The following is a 15,309-nucleotide window of genomic DNA, read 5'->3' as shown; positions in this document are numbered from 1 at the left end:
CCTCCCTTACCCCCCGCGAGCCCCCTTCCCCAACCCCGCGCAACCCCCTTCCTCACACCATCGATTTTCCGTCGAACTCTCCACCCCATCCACTTTCCGTTGAACTCCCCACCCCCTTCGATCTCCATCAAAGTCCCCCCACCCTCTCTTCTTCCAAAACAAACACACACACTCACGGGAATGGGCTACTGTGTTGCTGTTTTGCGACGGCAACAGGCAATAAGTGGTGATTTGGTGGTTCACAAAGAGAAGAGCAACTGAGGGTAAGAAGGAAGTAGTGAGGTGTGGTGGTTACGGGGGTTGGTGGGCTACGGGGGTGTGGGGAGGGGCTGCAGCGAGTGCGGGGGAGGGACTGCGATGGGTGTAAGGGAGGGGATGCGGCGGGAGTGGGAAGGGGGTGGCAACGGGGGTGGGCTACGGGGGTGGAGCAAGGGCTAGTTGGGTGATTAGGGTTAGGGTGTGGGGGGTTAGGTGTTACGAGATTAGAGGTTAGGTTTAGGATTTTGGGGTTAGGATTAGAGGGGTTAATTAGAATTCAAATGGTTAATTAGGGTTAATGACTAATGGAAACTTGACATTGTTAGTCATTAAGGGCATTTCATGCATTTTGTGGAAATAGTAAGGGTACCTAGTGCATTTTTTTAAAAACTAGGGGTACCCCATGAATTTTGAAAAACCACAGGGGTATTTAGTGAAAAAACCCTATAAAATACGTTTTGTATTTGATTGAAGAGTTGATTACAGCTATGTTATTAGGCATTGACGCAATTTCTTTTTTTCTTTTTCTAAAAACAACACTAAATAGTGATCATTTTTTGCACAAGTAGCAAGCTCATGAGGACCTTAACCATAAATTTGCTAACTTCAATACCAGAGAAATAAAAAAAGGAAAAATGATATAACAAGATTTCTAATGTTGTTGACAAATATTTAAGGGTAGTCTCCAGGTTTTGGGTTTTCTCGGTGGTAGCATTTTTTTGTTTTTTTTTTCTCATTAGTAGGTCTCAACTTTATTTTTTTCTTCCTCGTAGCATTTTTGTTAAGTTTGCATTAGTTTTGCTCTGCTTTAGTTTGACACGCAAAATGATGCGTTTTTAATATACAAAATGAGGTACTTTTGGTCTTTTTTGATAATTCCGACCTCAAATTGAGTCCTTACGGACAAATTGACCCCACAAATCCTAAATAGAGTATTTTTCCTATGCATGCAAAACGGATCAAATACCTCGTTTTGCGTGTTGAAAACGTCACCTTATTCGCGCCAAACTAAAAACAAAGTAAAACTAACAAAAACTCAACGGAAGTGATACGAGGAAGAAAAGATTAAAGTTGGACCTACCTATGAGAAAAACAAATAAGAAGTGCTACCACTGAGAAAACCCAAAACCTTAGGGCAACTAGGGAGAATTTCCAAATATTTAACCATTCTCCAGGCCTTTTTCCTTTTCAAATTGAAAAGTTCCACTTGAGTAGCTCCACCTTTTTTTTTTTTTTGAAAGCACTATATTATATCTAAACAAACATAAACCAAATTACAGATCCAAACTAAGGATGTCCTCGACGAATTGTTGTTGCAAGTTCATGAGGTTCCTGGATCAGAGTTCTGGAGACTTTTACAATTGCAACAAAAGATAAAGTTAAAGCAAACGAGTAGCTCCACCTTAAACCTTCATAATTCCCCTCAAGATTGCTTATTGTCGTTTAGCTTGAATTGACGTATTAGCTAGAACTCTTTCAACCTTTCTACTTAACTCTTGGCTCCAATTTCCCAACCTATCACTCTCCCTTCTACTGGTCGTAGAGCCTACCACCGAGAAAACCCAAAACCCTAGGACTACAAGGGAGAATTTCCTAATATTTAACCATTCTCCATACCTTTTTCCTTTTCAGATTGATAATGCATCAAACCGCCTTTAATGAATTTGCACCAATTCCACTTGAGTAGCTCCACCTTGAACCTTCATAATTCCCCTCAAGATTGGTGATTGTCGTTTAGCTTGGGTTGACGTATTAGCTAGAACTCTTTCAGCCTTTCTACTTCAACTATCAGCTCCAATTTCCCAACCTATCACTCTCCCTTCCATTGGTCGTAGAGGGATCTTAATCTCGGCTTCCAAAATCGCCTGAACTCTCTCCTTCTATGTCCCTTCCATCAAAGAGATAGCCAATGAAAGCTTTCAATTCACATCCCATCTCTCAGTAACCAGAGAGATCCACATTGATACTTAAGAGGGAAGCTTTGTCATCAAAGATATCTTCAGAAGCTTCCCACAAAGATATCAGCAGTCAGGGACAACAATTTGCCCTTTCTTCAAATTAGCCGGAGTTGGAAGGGCATTATCAAATAAGCCGCCAGCAGTCGTAATTCATAAAGACTTACAGAAGGGTGTTATAAATTAAGCTTCAACATTAAACGTAATATAATTTACGGTCTTATATGACAAACCGTGAAACCCCATAAAACAGTGCTCAAAGAATTGATGCTATATATCAACATACATAGAATCCCAAGTCAAAGTATCTTTTTTTTTTCAACATTTCTTACAAACAAATACATGGTTTAAGTGTCCCAACAACTTGGATGAATTCTAGAAGGTATATGTACTCAAAATAATCGCTGCTTCACTCGTCTGCCATTCATGTCACTACCATCCAGCATAGTGACATCATTTCCATAGCCAAAAGAGGTCTTAGAATGTTCAGTAATTCTTGCTACGTACTCCAGTAGCTCAGTAATGACCGATGGGCAGCTCACTTTGAGGTACTCAAAGCCTTCTGTCTGCATCACGGCTGAGAAAAAACCATTTAAAACTTCAGATAGCTATTCAAAATATCAACAACCGTAGATTACTAAAACATACATTTCTATGGTCAAACAGAGAATTACACTACAGCTTTATTTATTGAATAAGTAAAGAAATTCATTGCTGAGAAATGAGACAGGCGATAGGTGGATCCTGGACCAATAGTATACTATTTCCCATTTTCTGAAGGGGCATAATCAAAGTACAACAAACAATAAAGTACATCATGTCGTAAGGTGTATATCTAGGACCCAGATGAAACAATCAGATATAAAGCAAAGGATTTATGCTGGATTTTCTATCAGTCAATTAAGAGACAAGATACGGCTACAAGAGAAAGCAAAAGCCAAAAAAGATACAACTACCGCATCGACTCTAATTGCAGTACACATGACCCAAAAAACATGTAGATGCTGATTCCTATATAAAGTAGAGACAACAACATCTCAATACCCAAGATACATCTAGTGCATCGGCCATGAATCTATGCCAGAAACAAAAATAAAGGTCCAATGTCAATGGATCATTATCATCGCAGAAAATTCTTTGCATATACCATCTAACATTGGCAATAACTAAATATCGGTTACTTACAGCTTCACCATCCAGTAAACCAATATAAACTTTCATTCTGGCTTACCTCTTAAATTTTCATGCAATGCAATGAACCTTAGGCACTCAGCTTTTAATTGTAAACACTGATGCTGCTGGGCCAAGGCTAAAGTTGTTGCTACATTATTTATAGCAACATCTTCACAAAGTTTGGTCTCACATAGAAGTTTTAGCCTCTCAAGCCCATAGCGGTCTGCAGCAGCAAGCATATGCTGAGCCATTAATGTTGAAGCTCCATTGTAATTTAAACCAGTTAGCTCATGCATGTCTGGCAGTTCATCCCAATATATGAAATGCAGCAAAGCCTGAAATGATGAACAATATGGAAAATTATAAGCTCTACTTGGAAACATAACACCTTTCACATTCTAACATGAGATATTAACCAAGTAAAATCATCCTGTATGGAAGCAGGCAAAGAAACAACAGGTAAATGGAGTGTGATATCACTCAGCATCGGATACTTTTCTCCAAAATGTTAAGACGAATTCAGGGTGAAAAAAGAACTCCTTTGGCAAAACATCGAAGAATTTTTAACTTTCTGCAATGTTTGATAATACAGAACAACAAATAGGTCCATTGTGCCCATAGTTCGAAAATATGGTTTCGGTCACGATCACGGTAACGGTCACGGTGATGCGGGAACGGGGATGATGCAGTTGTCGTACCGCCAAATATCGGCTTAAACCATGAGATATTGAGATATCCCTAGGATTCGCCTAAACACGGTTTTTTAACCTTTACAATGCGGGTAATATCGGTTTGATAGATTTGAAAACCTTTACGACACGGACGATACGATACATACGATACGATGCGGCCTGTTTTCACACCATGATTGTGCGTGACCACTAGAATATATCTCTAGACAAGCAAGCAGACAACAAAAGCAGCTATGAATTCTTCTCTACAATATCGTTCGGAGGCTATAAAAATAAACGTGTAAAAGATTAACAATAAGTTATCTCCTTCCAAAAGTTCAACAAGATCTGAATTTTCCATTGAACATTTAGGCATTATCTACGAGGAAAGAAAACCTCATGTATTCACTAGATTATAAGCGACTTGATGCAAATAATTCAACTCGAAAAGAAAATCCATGTATTGTATATGCACCTCTCAGATGGAAATTTCACATCTTTCGGGAATTTAATGCTTGTATGTGTGCCAAGTAAAAGAAACTCTGACATAATGCCACTAGTGAAAGGATTGTGATCTCAGAATTAGCAGCTAAAGACAATCTAGCAGACAAGATGTAGCTGTTTAAAAATTACTAGAGCACCAGGTGTCAATTGTGAGTCTCAATTACTAAAGGCTAAAGTATTCAGATGGTGATAAAGTGTAGTTCCAATTCCAGGAAAAGAATTCAGGTTAAGAACTTTAATTCCTTCTTCTTCAATATGTTTCATATAACTTCCAAATTTAGATGATGACTTCAACACTCAAGTTGAAACTAAAACCCCACTGCCATCTCTCTATAGTCTGAACTCTGAATCCTTCAAATTCCACATCAATACTATATTAAACCATATCAACATCAATTGCATCTAACCAAATCTTCCAATTATATCATGATAACAGCTTCAGTGGTACATGGCCTTGATATTACTTTAAAGAGGGGCTAAGACCAGACCATTGATCGAAAAGGCAACTGACAAACTATGTCTCCAATCAAGAAAGATAGAAGCCACACATTCTACAAGTGATTGTGTCGTAAGACAGTGCTATGATAAGCTGTCTTTCAGCCCTCAAAATGGCCAAACATTTAACTGTATTCTTCAATTTAAGAATTTTCTGTCTTTCCTTTTGTTACAATTTGAAGAGCAGGTCTGACACAAAAAATAAATTAGCACATTATCAACAAAAAATTAAGACCTAAAACCTTTACAGATTTACTTTACAGTCTTATCCAAGGAATCAAGTAGAGGCTATGCAGGACTCAAATCTTGCCAATGGATAACCTAAATTATACTACCTTCAGTTTGCAAATAAAAGCGGGGAAGAAGTTCACTTCTCACTAGGAGACAATTTGCTGGAGCATGACATATAACTATACGATTGTCCTAGTCCTTAACGAATGAAACTTAATGTCCAGAACAAAACAATAGTATTCCAGCTGATATCTTAATTTTCCCATACAGTGCGGAACAGCCTCAATTATCATTAGTATATATGTTTCCCAAAGAAACTCTCTTAACCTTGAGATTAAATCATGCACATGAAATAATTACGAAAAAGGGCCAAAATTCAAAAGCAGCTGACAAGGGATCAAAAGTGTTAATAAACTCCACGTGATAGCTCCACCCAAGCCACCTGTCATTCTCACTTATGCTAGGAGCACCACTAAGGGAAGGTAGTAATGGAAAGCCTATTGTAATTCATTTAGAGCCACGGGATGTGGCAGAGCATGTTAGCTACAGAATTTGATGCTCAGATTGTAATTGGGGGGGGGGGGGGATAGAGGAGTAGAGAAGGAGATTCATAATGTGTGATCTGAACTTCTTTCCAGTGAAAGAGTGGAAGTGAATAAAGCCACTCAAAAGCATAGGGTTGCAAGCTCATGCTTGGCAACAATCTATCAAATTTCTCACTTTTTTTCTGCATTTCCCTCTTCTCACTCTAATTTCTGCAAAATCCCTTGTCTCTGTTTCGTGCTTTTAGTTGATTGATTCATACTAGAGAGAAATAAAGAAATAAATTGGTGGCAAGCCAGGGGTCCTAACATAACACCCATACATATAACAGCCATCACAAAAGAGGCCAGAACAGGTAGGGCACTCGGAGATCATACAATCTAATTCATCCAACCCTACTGAAGAAAAGCTCCAATATTATACATCTTAATTTCGTTGAATGCTCCTTCAAAGGTCAGATCAAGACTTCTACCCCTCAAACCCTATAGTTCTTAACATCTTCATTGCAGCTCCTCTCACCCCTATTGAATCATACCCATTGATTCTCCCTTCATGAGTCAAGACAGGCCCTATAAATTTTAACATACAATTTGGCACTTTCAAAGTTCATATAATTTGGCAGCCAGTGACCCACGATTCGTTAAGCACAGTCTACATGATGGTTTCCCACGATAGGAATATTTGGTAATGCTTTCCACTTTGGGGTAGCCTGGTAAGCCATTAACATGGATGCCAGAATCACACTGCACCGTACCATATCACCATATCTGCCTTCATGATCCCTCACCAAACGTTTATAATATCTTATTAAACGAAAAAACCTTCGCAAATCTTGATACTCATGATTCCATATAGAGCCAAAAACTTAAGTCTGTATAGGCCCTCATAGCACATTGCTCATAAAATAACAAGGCAAGCTGCTTTTCAGATAACACACAACATATTACATATTAGGTCTATCAGAATCAGAAATCACAACTATAAAGTTCAGTTTTTCCTAGTTTGTCAATTGGAAACTGCTTCTGCAATGCCACAATAATTATGTCCTCACAATCATGCACAAACTTCAATCTATGATCTCATTGTAGTAATGAAGGACGCTTCGACAAAGATTTCCTCAAGCTTTTAAATTTTTTCCTAACTGAAACCAGAACAAAAAATGGCTGGCAATATGTTTAGAATATATACGAAATGAGGAATCATAAATACAACATTCTCATCACTAATAGACTGTTGTTAGATTGATGATACATCATACATGTAAGAAAATGTAACAGAGGAAAATACCCAACACAGAGCTAAGACGCCACCCAGAAAAGCAAATTCTATGCACACAAGATTACCAAACGAGTGAGGAGTAGAAAGAGAGTAATGGACCTTGAACACTGAAGCTTCTATGTCTTCAACCTGTATGCAGTCCATCTTCTTTTCCCTCATTGGACCAAACAGTTGAGCCCTAAAGACAGGTGATCGTGCTGCCAGGATCACCTTGTGCGCAGTGAAGACCTCCCCATCGACTTCAAAACTTACATCAGTACTGTCTTTACTCTCTAGAAGTTGCCCAAATTGTTTCCCAATATTCGAGGGAGGGACTGGTATTAAGTATTGTTTAGGTCCCTCAGTATGTGATTTCACAACACCAACAGTGCCAGAGATAACAAGACAATCATCTTTAAGGTAGTCAGATGACTCCAGTGATGTCCTTTTGTAAAAGCGTTTATAGCCCCTAAAGCAATCAACAAGTTTATGTGCAAGTCAAAATTCAGGCCTCAACAACATATATGAAAATCATGCACATCTTGACAAAAACATACTCCAAACAAATAGCCTCACCAAATAATTTGGGAACGAAAAGGGGATAAATAAAATGTCCAACATAACAGAACATGCATGGCCAAAAGCACACATTCTACAAACATATAATTAAGAATTTTACATTTCGGAAAATTTCACAGGTATGATCTTAATTATAGGTGTGCCTTCATAAATGATTTCAAGGGACCGAATATCCCAGTATTCCACAAATAACAAAGACAAGTAACCACGGGATCAATGAAACTGTCCCTCTCCCCTTAAAATACTAGCTCACTTGCCTTTCACCTTGTCCTAATTCTAACTTTTCAAATAATAAGCTTCAAGATGAAATAATAGTCGCTCTTGTTTAACACTCTAAGTACCATGTGAAGAGCAAAAAGCTCTTTCAAATACATAGAAAACAAGATCATGGCCAATACTGTAGAAGAGCTACTGACTGTCTTGCTCAAATGAGTTTGGGAGCAGATAATTTTATAGGATAGGCATTACACTTAATATTTTATAAGCATTAACAGAAGTACCACTTCATGGCAATTTTACTCCAAAAGAGCCAAAAAGAAGAGCAAGAAGCTCATCAGAATATGAACTAAACCTTCTTAAATGTCTAGCAGCAAATGCATCAATAAGAAGCAAAGACAATATAAAAGTACAATTTTATATAAGGTCCTTGATCATCCCTTCCTTTCTTCTGTCTCATCTCTATCTTACCCCTTGCTATCCTTTTCCCCAATTCCTAAGTTCTCCTGTTACATCAAGTCTTTCTTCAATTTCTTACCAGAAAAAAGTAAGTGAATGAAATCCTTAAATCTTATTAAAGCAGGGTTTTTGCTTGTCAATCGATTCACATACACAACCCTCTATCTAATGCAACGCTTATTGATACTATCAAAATCAAGAAAGAGAAAGAGAAATAAAAGGAAAATGGCAGCTTCTTTGCTGTCTCTGTTCCTCATAAAAACCTAGAAAGCATTGCATTATTACCTATTCTTTTCACCTTTGTTCTTAAGAAAAATTTGTGATAGTATTTTTGCTGAACTTATTTGAATAAGGATCAAAATGCCTGGAATAACTTACATAAACTAAAACCTTATTTAAACTTATCTGAAAGAAACAAGTTCAAAATAAAGCCTCTCTCTTTATCATGCTGAGTTCTGAATCATACATGCAGAGAACCTTCCTCTCTGCATCTTTCGCTTGCACTTTGCAATTCTTCCCGTATATCCCAAAATTTTGAATAGACTGGTTAGATAATCATACTGGTAAAGAATTCCCAATATACTAGCGCATGCATTAGCTGATGTGGTGTCTACGTAACCTAAAACGATCAATCACCCTTCCATATATACATTTTGCTACTAATATCAACCAAACATCTCATATTTGAGATATAGTGACCAGCAAAATTCCCATCTAACATACAACTTCTTCATTTTCCACTCATTTAGTATTTCATCTCCAAGTTCACTCTTAGATTCTTCATAGCCAAATATGCAAGCATAAAAAGATCCCATATTAATCTATAATGATAAATACAACATCATACGAACATTGCTCCAAATGAACTTACCTGATCACTATCATAACATGCATAATTTTGATATTATTCCCAAGTTGCATCCTAATAATGGAGCTCTAGCCTAAATCAATAGTAATCGCACACAGGCATTCATCACATAACCTCAACTCAACATCTATACCAACAAAATACATCACATAACTATTGGCACCCCCCAATTCATATGAAAACCCCAATTATCTCAAAATTCTATTTTCCCATATCAAAGCAAACTCACACAAATACACAACATGTATCATATCAAACTTATATCAAATTCACTACAATGATCGCATAATTCCAATACAAGAGCGGAGAGCCTGATATCAGAAGCTTACCACATACTACCGCGATACTTCAGAGTGTATGGTCCAGTCTCAAGCGGTCTCCCAAAGTGAGAATGAACTTTATGAATCTCCTTCCCGCTCTGATCTTCAAGCTTCAATTCAAACAAAGCCCGAACATCGGTCCCTTCGCTTGCCAAGGCGATAAACAGCGAGACGTAGCTGGCATTATCCTCAGGACTCTTACCATCAGGATAAAAGTATATAGCCCACAAGTATCCGCCCACCATGAAAGTATCAGAAGCAATGTACTTCCCTATTCCCAGACCCTTGGATAACGAATAACCATTGATCTTAAATTCATGGCTTCCATTTATGGTCTCGATAACAGCAATTGAAGAGGATGAAGATGAGGATGTGGAAGGGTTTGAGGGTTCTACAGAAACCTTGGAAATTCCCATCAATTTAACAAACAAAATTCACTTCTACAAAACCCTAATTTTCGGTGTTGTTGAGTTGATGATGGCTGATTGTTGCTGAAACGATGTGGAATTATTGAAATTGGCGATGCGATCAAATTGAAATTGAGTGAAATTAATTGGTTGAAGTCGAGATTTAGCTTGAATTTTGAATTTGAATTGGATTAGAGGGTTTTCGTTGTAGGTGATAGGATGTTCACCTGATATAGGTTGCTTGCGTCGTCGTAGTTTTTTTCCAGTGTTTTTAAACGAGAAATGACGCCAATTCCCCACCTATTTTATGAAGTTAATCTCATGATTGGCTTACCATATAGGGGTGGTTTGTTTGTTTAGTTGTCCTAAAAGATACTGTTTATATGTTTGAATAATTTCTCAACTAGTCTTGTATCCACGCAATGCGTACGGTAACGTGTGATAACAAATAAAGTAGAAAATGAAATTAATTGAGTAGAGAAACTGTCTTGACATTTTATTTTCTCAAAAAACTAATGTTCAGTTTAAAGTCCTACTTTTCCCTCCTTTTTTCATTCAAATAAAACAGTTAGTTATCCTCTATTTTTTTTTTTCTTTTTTTTCCTTTTTCTAATTTTTGGTGTCCCTCATGTGTTGCCTTATATAATAGAGATATATTATAGGTTTTGCTATTTGATGTTCTGAAATTTTCTACTAACACCCTAAATACAGTATTTTTATACTGTATATGTATACCTCCATTTCCTTTTTCTCTTTCTCCATTTCCCTTCCCTTTTCCCTACTACCACTATCATTGGGCCTGCCACCACCACCGCCGCCGCCCACCAACCCAATGCCAACAGAATTCAAACTTTATGGAACTGGAAAAAAAAATCCTCTACATTTCAAGGCAGAGAATTGAAAAAAAAAATCTTCCAATTGACATATCAAGGCAGAGAATGAAATATGAAATGAAGCTTAGGGATCAACAATGGTGAGTTAATCACATATCAAGATCTAGTACTTTGAAGTAAAGAAAGGGCACGTTTAATTTTAATTTATTTTATAGGGAGGCGTCTACTATGGATGCCCCACCACGGGTGGAGGCGTCCATGGCAGGTGCCTCACCACTGTGGTGGGGCATCCATGGCAGGCGCCTCACCATGTGGTGGAACGCCTGCCATGGACGCCTCCACCGATGGTGGGGTGTCCATGGTGGACGCCTCCACCGATGGTGGGGTGTCCATGGTGGACGCCTCCCTTTTTTTAATTCTTTTCACTTTAAAGGAAGAAAACAAAGGAGAGGAGGGTGTGGGTGATATTCTGGTGTAGATACGGTGGTGGTGTATCGGTGGTGGTGCAGCAGCGGTGGTGCGGCGGCGGTGGTGTGTCGGTGGTGGTGCAGCGGCGGTGGTGTGGTGCACTGGTGTCCAATGGTGATGTGGAAGATGAGGGGAGGGAAAGTGAATGAAGAAGGGAGAAAATCTGAAAATAAAAAAATACTGTATATTATACGTATTTAGGGCATTAATAGGAAATTCTATGGCGTCGTTTAGCAAACTAATATATTATCAAAGGGAGTTTTTTTTTTGACGGGATTGTCAAAGAGAGTTTTTTTTGACGTGATTGTTGAAGGGAGTTTTGATTTCCTCTTTGCGTCGAAGTCAAAATTAATTCTCTACATACCGTTTACGTAGGACAGCACGTCGGAAAATTATTTTTTTAATTTTTGGCAAAACAAACCTCTACCTAAAGTAGCGGTTAATAATAAAACAAAATAGCAGTTTATTACTAGTAAATTGTCACTTGGTGAGGGTTCCTTTTGGTTACCTAACAGAACATAATATGCTCCTAATGAGAAATGGATTTAGCAACAGAAAATAATTTCTTTATAATTAAAAATAGACTTAGCAACGGAAAATAATCTGTTTCTAGTTAGAAATGGATTTAGCAACGAAAAATATTGTGTTTCTAATTAGAAATTGGAAATTTTAAGATTCGTCGCTAAAATAATTATATATGTTGTTATATGCAACTACCTAGTTTTGGTAGCTATATAACCGCTACCTTGAGTAACGATTTCATTAGCTTTCCCATTACTGACTAAAGTGACAGAATACATCGCGTAGAGTAGTGGTCATGTTTGATGAACTGCTACTCAATGTGACAATTTTCTTTTCTCTTAACCGCTACGAAATTTGCGGCTCATTATGGTTAACCGCAATCCTAAGTAGCGATTTTGCTTAAGTACAAAAAAAAATCAAAATTCTAACGAGTTGTCCTACGTGGACGATATGAAGGAAATTAATTTTAACTTCGGCGCTTAGAGAGAATTAAAACTCCCTTAGACAATATCCAAGGAAAAATATTCTTGTTTGTTTATATTCTTGATTTTACATGTTTCCATAATTTTGTTAAAAAAAACCTATCCCACCACCATTTATTCGCTTCTTAGAAAATTGTTTGTTTTGTTTATTCAACTCGAGGGTTGAACTAGTCATACATGTAATATTCTTTCATAATTATTCTTCATTATTTCTCCTAAAAACAACTTTTTCCACAATTTATTCAAAATAAGAAAATACGCTTGACATTCCTCTTAAATTTCATTTACTTTAATTCCCATGGAAAAATAGAATCAAGAACTCAGAGAGAGTAGATCTTCATAAATACTACTAGTTCTTCCACCCTTGCATAATGCACGGGAAGTTTTAATGTTCCAATTTATGGAACTTTATTAAATACATCAAGTTACATAAATTATAAACGTTTAAAATACGCAAATGCATGGAGCAATTCTCATCAATTCAATGAATTTTCGGTAATATTCCTCAACAAATTAAACATGTTCCCTTGCTCTAGCATCATAAACTCCCGAGCTTTCTTCTTTTTGAGGTAAGATGGGTAATACGTATCCCTCAAGAATTTCTTAAAGTTTTTCCACGCAAAGTTAGGCTGTTTTAGGAGGTTGTCCTTAGCTTGAGTTCACCAAAAGTGGGCATCCCCTGGAGGTAATAGCTTGCTAAGGGCACAATCTTTTCATCTCGACAGGTGAGGCTAAAGAAAATATTATCAAACTCTCCAATCCAATTTTCCAATTCTTCTGGCCACCCTTTCGCATTCACTACTGGTGAGTTCCTACGGGAAACCTTTTCAGATAATCCCTCATCCCGGCTATGCACTTGGGATAGATTAGGTGTGATCTGCATTAAGTTACGAATTGATTGCTCGACATTCAGAGAGGTTTCAGGCGTGTCGGCCTGACGAAACCCTTCTGCGCCGAAAAATGACACAACGGTTGTTTCAGTGACATACACATAGTCGTTTATTCATATAACTATTACACATTTGCACGTTCATATAACACATTCTTATTGCGAACAATCATTACATCTTTATGGACTTACAATATAAACATATCAAATAAGACATTGCATCTAATAATAAAAGGATTAAATAGTGCATTATTATTGAAAATGGAAAAATCATTGTTTCAAAGAAAACATAATATGAATAAAATAAAGGAATCGCAAATGCTAATTCTGCTACTTAGCATGCAAGCCTTACTAAAACTGAAATAAACAACTAAAATAATATTCTAATCTTAATTATACTTTCAAAAGAAACTAGGGACTATGATGGTGAGTTTTGTCATTTGAGTAAGGATTTTCTATTCCTTCTTTCATGTCGGCTTCGTCCTCAAAAGGCTCCTCATCCTCTATAGGTTCATCTTCCTCCATGGTTTCTTCCTCTTCTATGGGTTCTTCTTCTTCTTCTTCTTCTATGGACTCTTTTTCTTCTTCGTGGTCATTTTCCTCAATCGGATCCTCTTCATCAGGCTCATTTTCATTAGGATCTTCCTCTTCCTCATTTTCTAAGTCAAGAATAGGTGCAACATGATCTTCTCCAACCACTGCGATGAATGTCCTATTATTCTCTTCATCATTGAAAATGTAGGTAACAGTTCTAAGGTTTGACTCTATCTGGTGGTTCTCGGGTATGAACTCATTCCCAAAAGTCTGATATCTTGCTCTTTTTACAGCTCTAGATGTCGTTTGTGGATCAGTTTTAACTCTAGGGTTCTCAAAATTCACATCTACAACCTTAGTTCCCGAGCTTACTCCCACATGATAGGTTCCTCTAAGTGGAGGTGCTGAGGTAGAGGGCTCCCAACTTCTTTTCTCATGAATTCTCCTTTGATTTTCGTAGTATTTAAGGTTAGTGACGAAATGCCCTACAATAGGAAGGTATTGGTTCCACAAAGTGTGTTTGGCTGCGTTAAAACCCCTCATCTTCTAACCACAAATCCCCGTATCTATGGTGTACAAAAAGGTAGGGTTCTTCCTTAGGGACATATTGAAGCGTAAAATTTATTTCCTACAATTCCGTCCCTAGTCTCATATCTCCCTATAAGGTCATATATTCCACAAAAGATTTCATCTTATAGGCCCAGATGTCCCAGTCTTCCGCTATTCGGTGTTTCAGCAAGTATTACTTAGAACCTATGTCGTAAACCATCTGTGAATTAAAAGGAAGAAAAATAGATTAAGTTTTAGTGAAGTAAATGTTTTAAAATATATATATATAAGAGGTAAAACGATTATTTTAAATTTTAGAACTCCTTAACAAGTTCAAAATATTTTCAACGATGAAATGGTTATGTCTTAAAATATTCAAAACAAGGTTTTCGTTCAATACCTTTTGAAACATCTTTAGAACAACTATACCAATTTGAAATTAACTTAGTGCTCCTAAAAATACCACTATCTATGTACCTATCCTTGTACATCCTCCTAATATATTCATCTTCGAAGGTTTCAAAGAACCTTTCACAAATTCAATCAAATAACCAACAAAAAATTTATTTAATCAAAACATTTGATTCATTCCACAATATTTTTGCATACTTCCTATAAATATATTAGCCAAGTAAGGCAAGAAAGGGATTACAAATAATATCATTCATATGATTTAATGCATGTAAAAATAAGCTATATGCTCTATCCCATACTACCCATTTTAAAAATATTTTGAAACATCTTTGAAAATAGGAACTTTTGGCTCTGACAACCAGTTTTGTAACACCCCCAAAATCCATACAAGTCTAAACTACGTTGCATCAACTTTGATAGTGTTACCGCCGCGGTGAAACGCAATGCTTATTTGAAAATAAAACATTAACTTACTCTTTATTATGAAAACTATATTGCAGCGAAAATAAAATGTTAACTTAACTACAACTCGAGAATCACCATTGACCCCTTTATTCAAACCATTAACTAATTAAGTAAATTATAAATAAACTCTAGAAGGTTTAAAAGTTCATAAACCAAAGAGTATCCCCTTTATTCCCGAACTCATACAACATCATTAGCATACCTAATCTATCTGCTC

General features: G+C 37.0%; 2 protein-coding genes across 2 annotated transcripts; both read right to left on the bottom strand.

The window, feature by feature from the left end:
- Positions 1-2,376: 2,376 nt before the first annotated feature.
- Positions 2,377-10,265, bottom strand: LOC104907980 (BTB/POZ and MATH domain-containing protein 2). Its single transcript, XM_010697010.4, has 4 exons — positions 9,539-10,265; positions 7,208-7,556; positions 3,445-3,721; positions 2,377-2,790 (listed from the first exon to the last, which is right to left on the bottom strand). The coding sequence occupies exons 1-4, from the start codon at positions 9,943-9,945 to the stop codon at positions 2,606-2,608; spliced, it is 1,218 nt and encodes a 405-aa protein (XP_010695312.1). The 5' UTR covers positions 9,946-10,265; the 3' UTR covers positions 2,377-2,605.
- A 3,276-nt stretch (positions 10,266-13,541) lies between these two features.
- Positions 13,542-14,207, bottom strand: LOC104907997 (protein FANTASTIC FOUR 1-like). Its single transcript, XM_010697034.1, has one exon. The coding sequence runs from the start codon at positions 14,205-14,207 to the stop codon at positions 13,542-13,544; it is 666 nt and encodes a 221-aa protein (XP_010695336.1).
- Positions 14,208-15,309: the final 1,102 nt, after the last annotated feature.

This window comes from Beta vulgaris, chromosome 3 (assembly GCF_026745355.1).
Source record: "Beta vulgaris subsp. vulgaris cultivar EL10 chromosome 3, EL10.2, whole genome shotgun sequence".
Taxonomy (NCBI): domain Eukaryota; kingdom Viridiplantae; phylum Streptophyta; class Magnoliopsida; order Caryophyllales; family Amaranthaceae; genus Beta; species Beta vulgaris.
This window is presented reverse-complemented; position numbering and strand designations above follow the sequence as displayed.

What these genes read in the sequence shown, in the direction of transcription:
- LOC104907980 (XM_010697010.4), bottom strand. Translation starts at nt 9,945, where the DNA reads ATGGGAATTTCCAAGGTTTCTGTAGAACCCTCAAACCCTTCCACATCC. An exon ending in AAGTATCGCGGTAGTATGTG is followed by an intron (nt 7,557 to 9,538) that starts GTAAGCTTCTGA and finishes TGATTGCTTTAG; the next exon opens with GGGCTATAAACGCTTTTACA. An exon ending in ATTGCATGAAAATTTAAGAG is followed by an intron (nt 2,791 to 3,444) that starts GTAAGCCAGAAT and finishes GTTTTTTCTCAG; the next exon opens with CCGTGATGCAGACAGAAGGC.
- LOC104907997 (XM_010697034.1), bottom strand. Translation starts at nt 14,207, where the DNA reads ATGAGGGGTTTTAACGCAGCCAAACACACTTTGTGGAACCAATACCTT.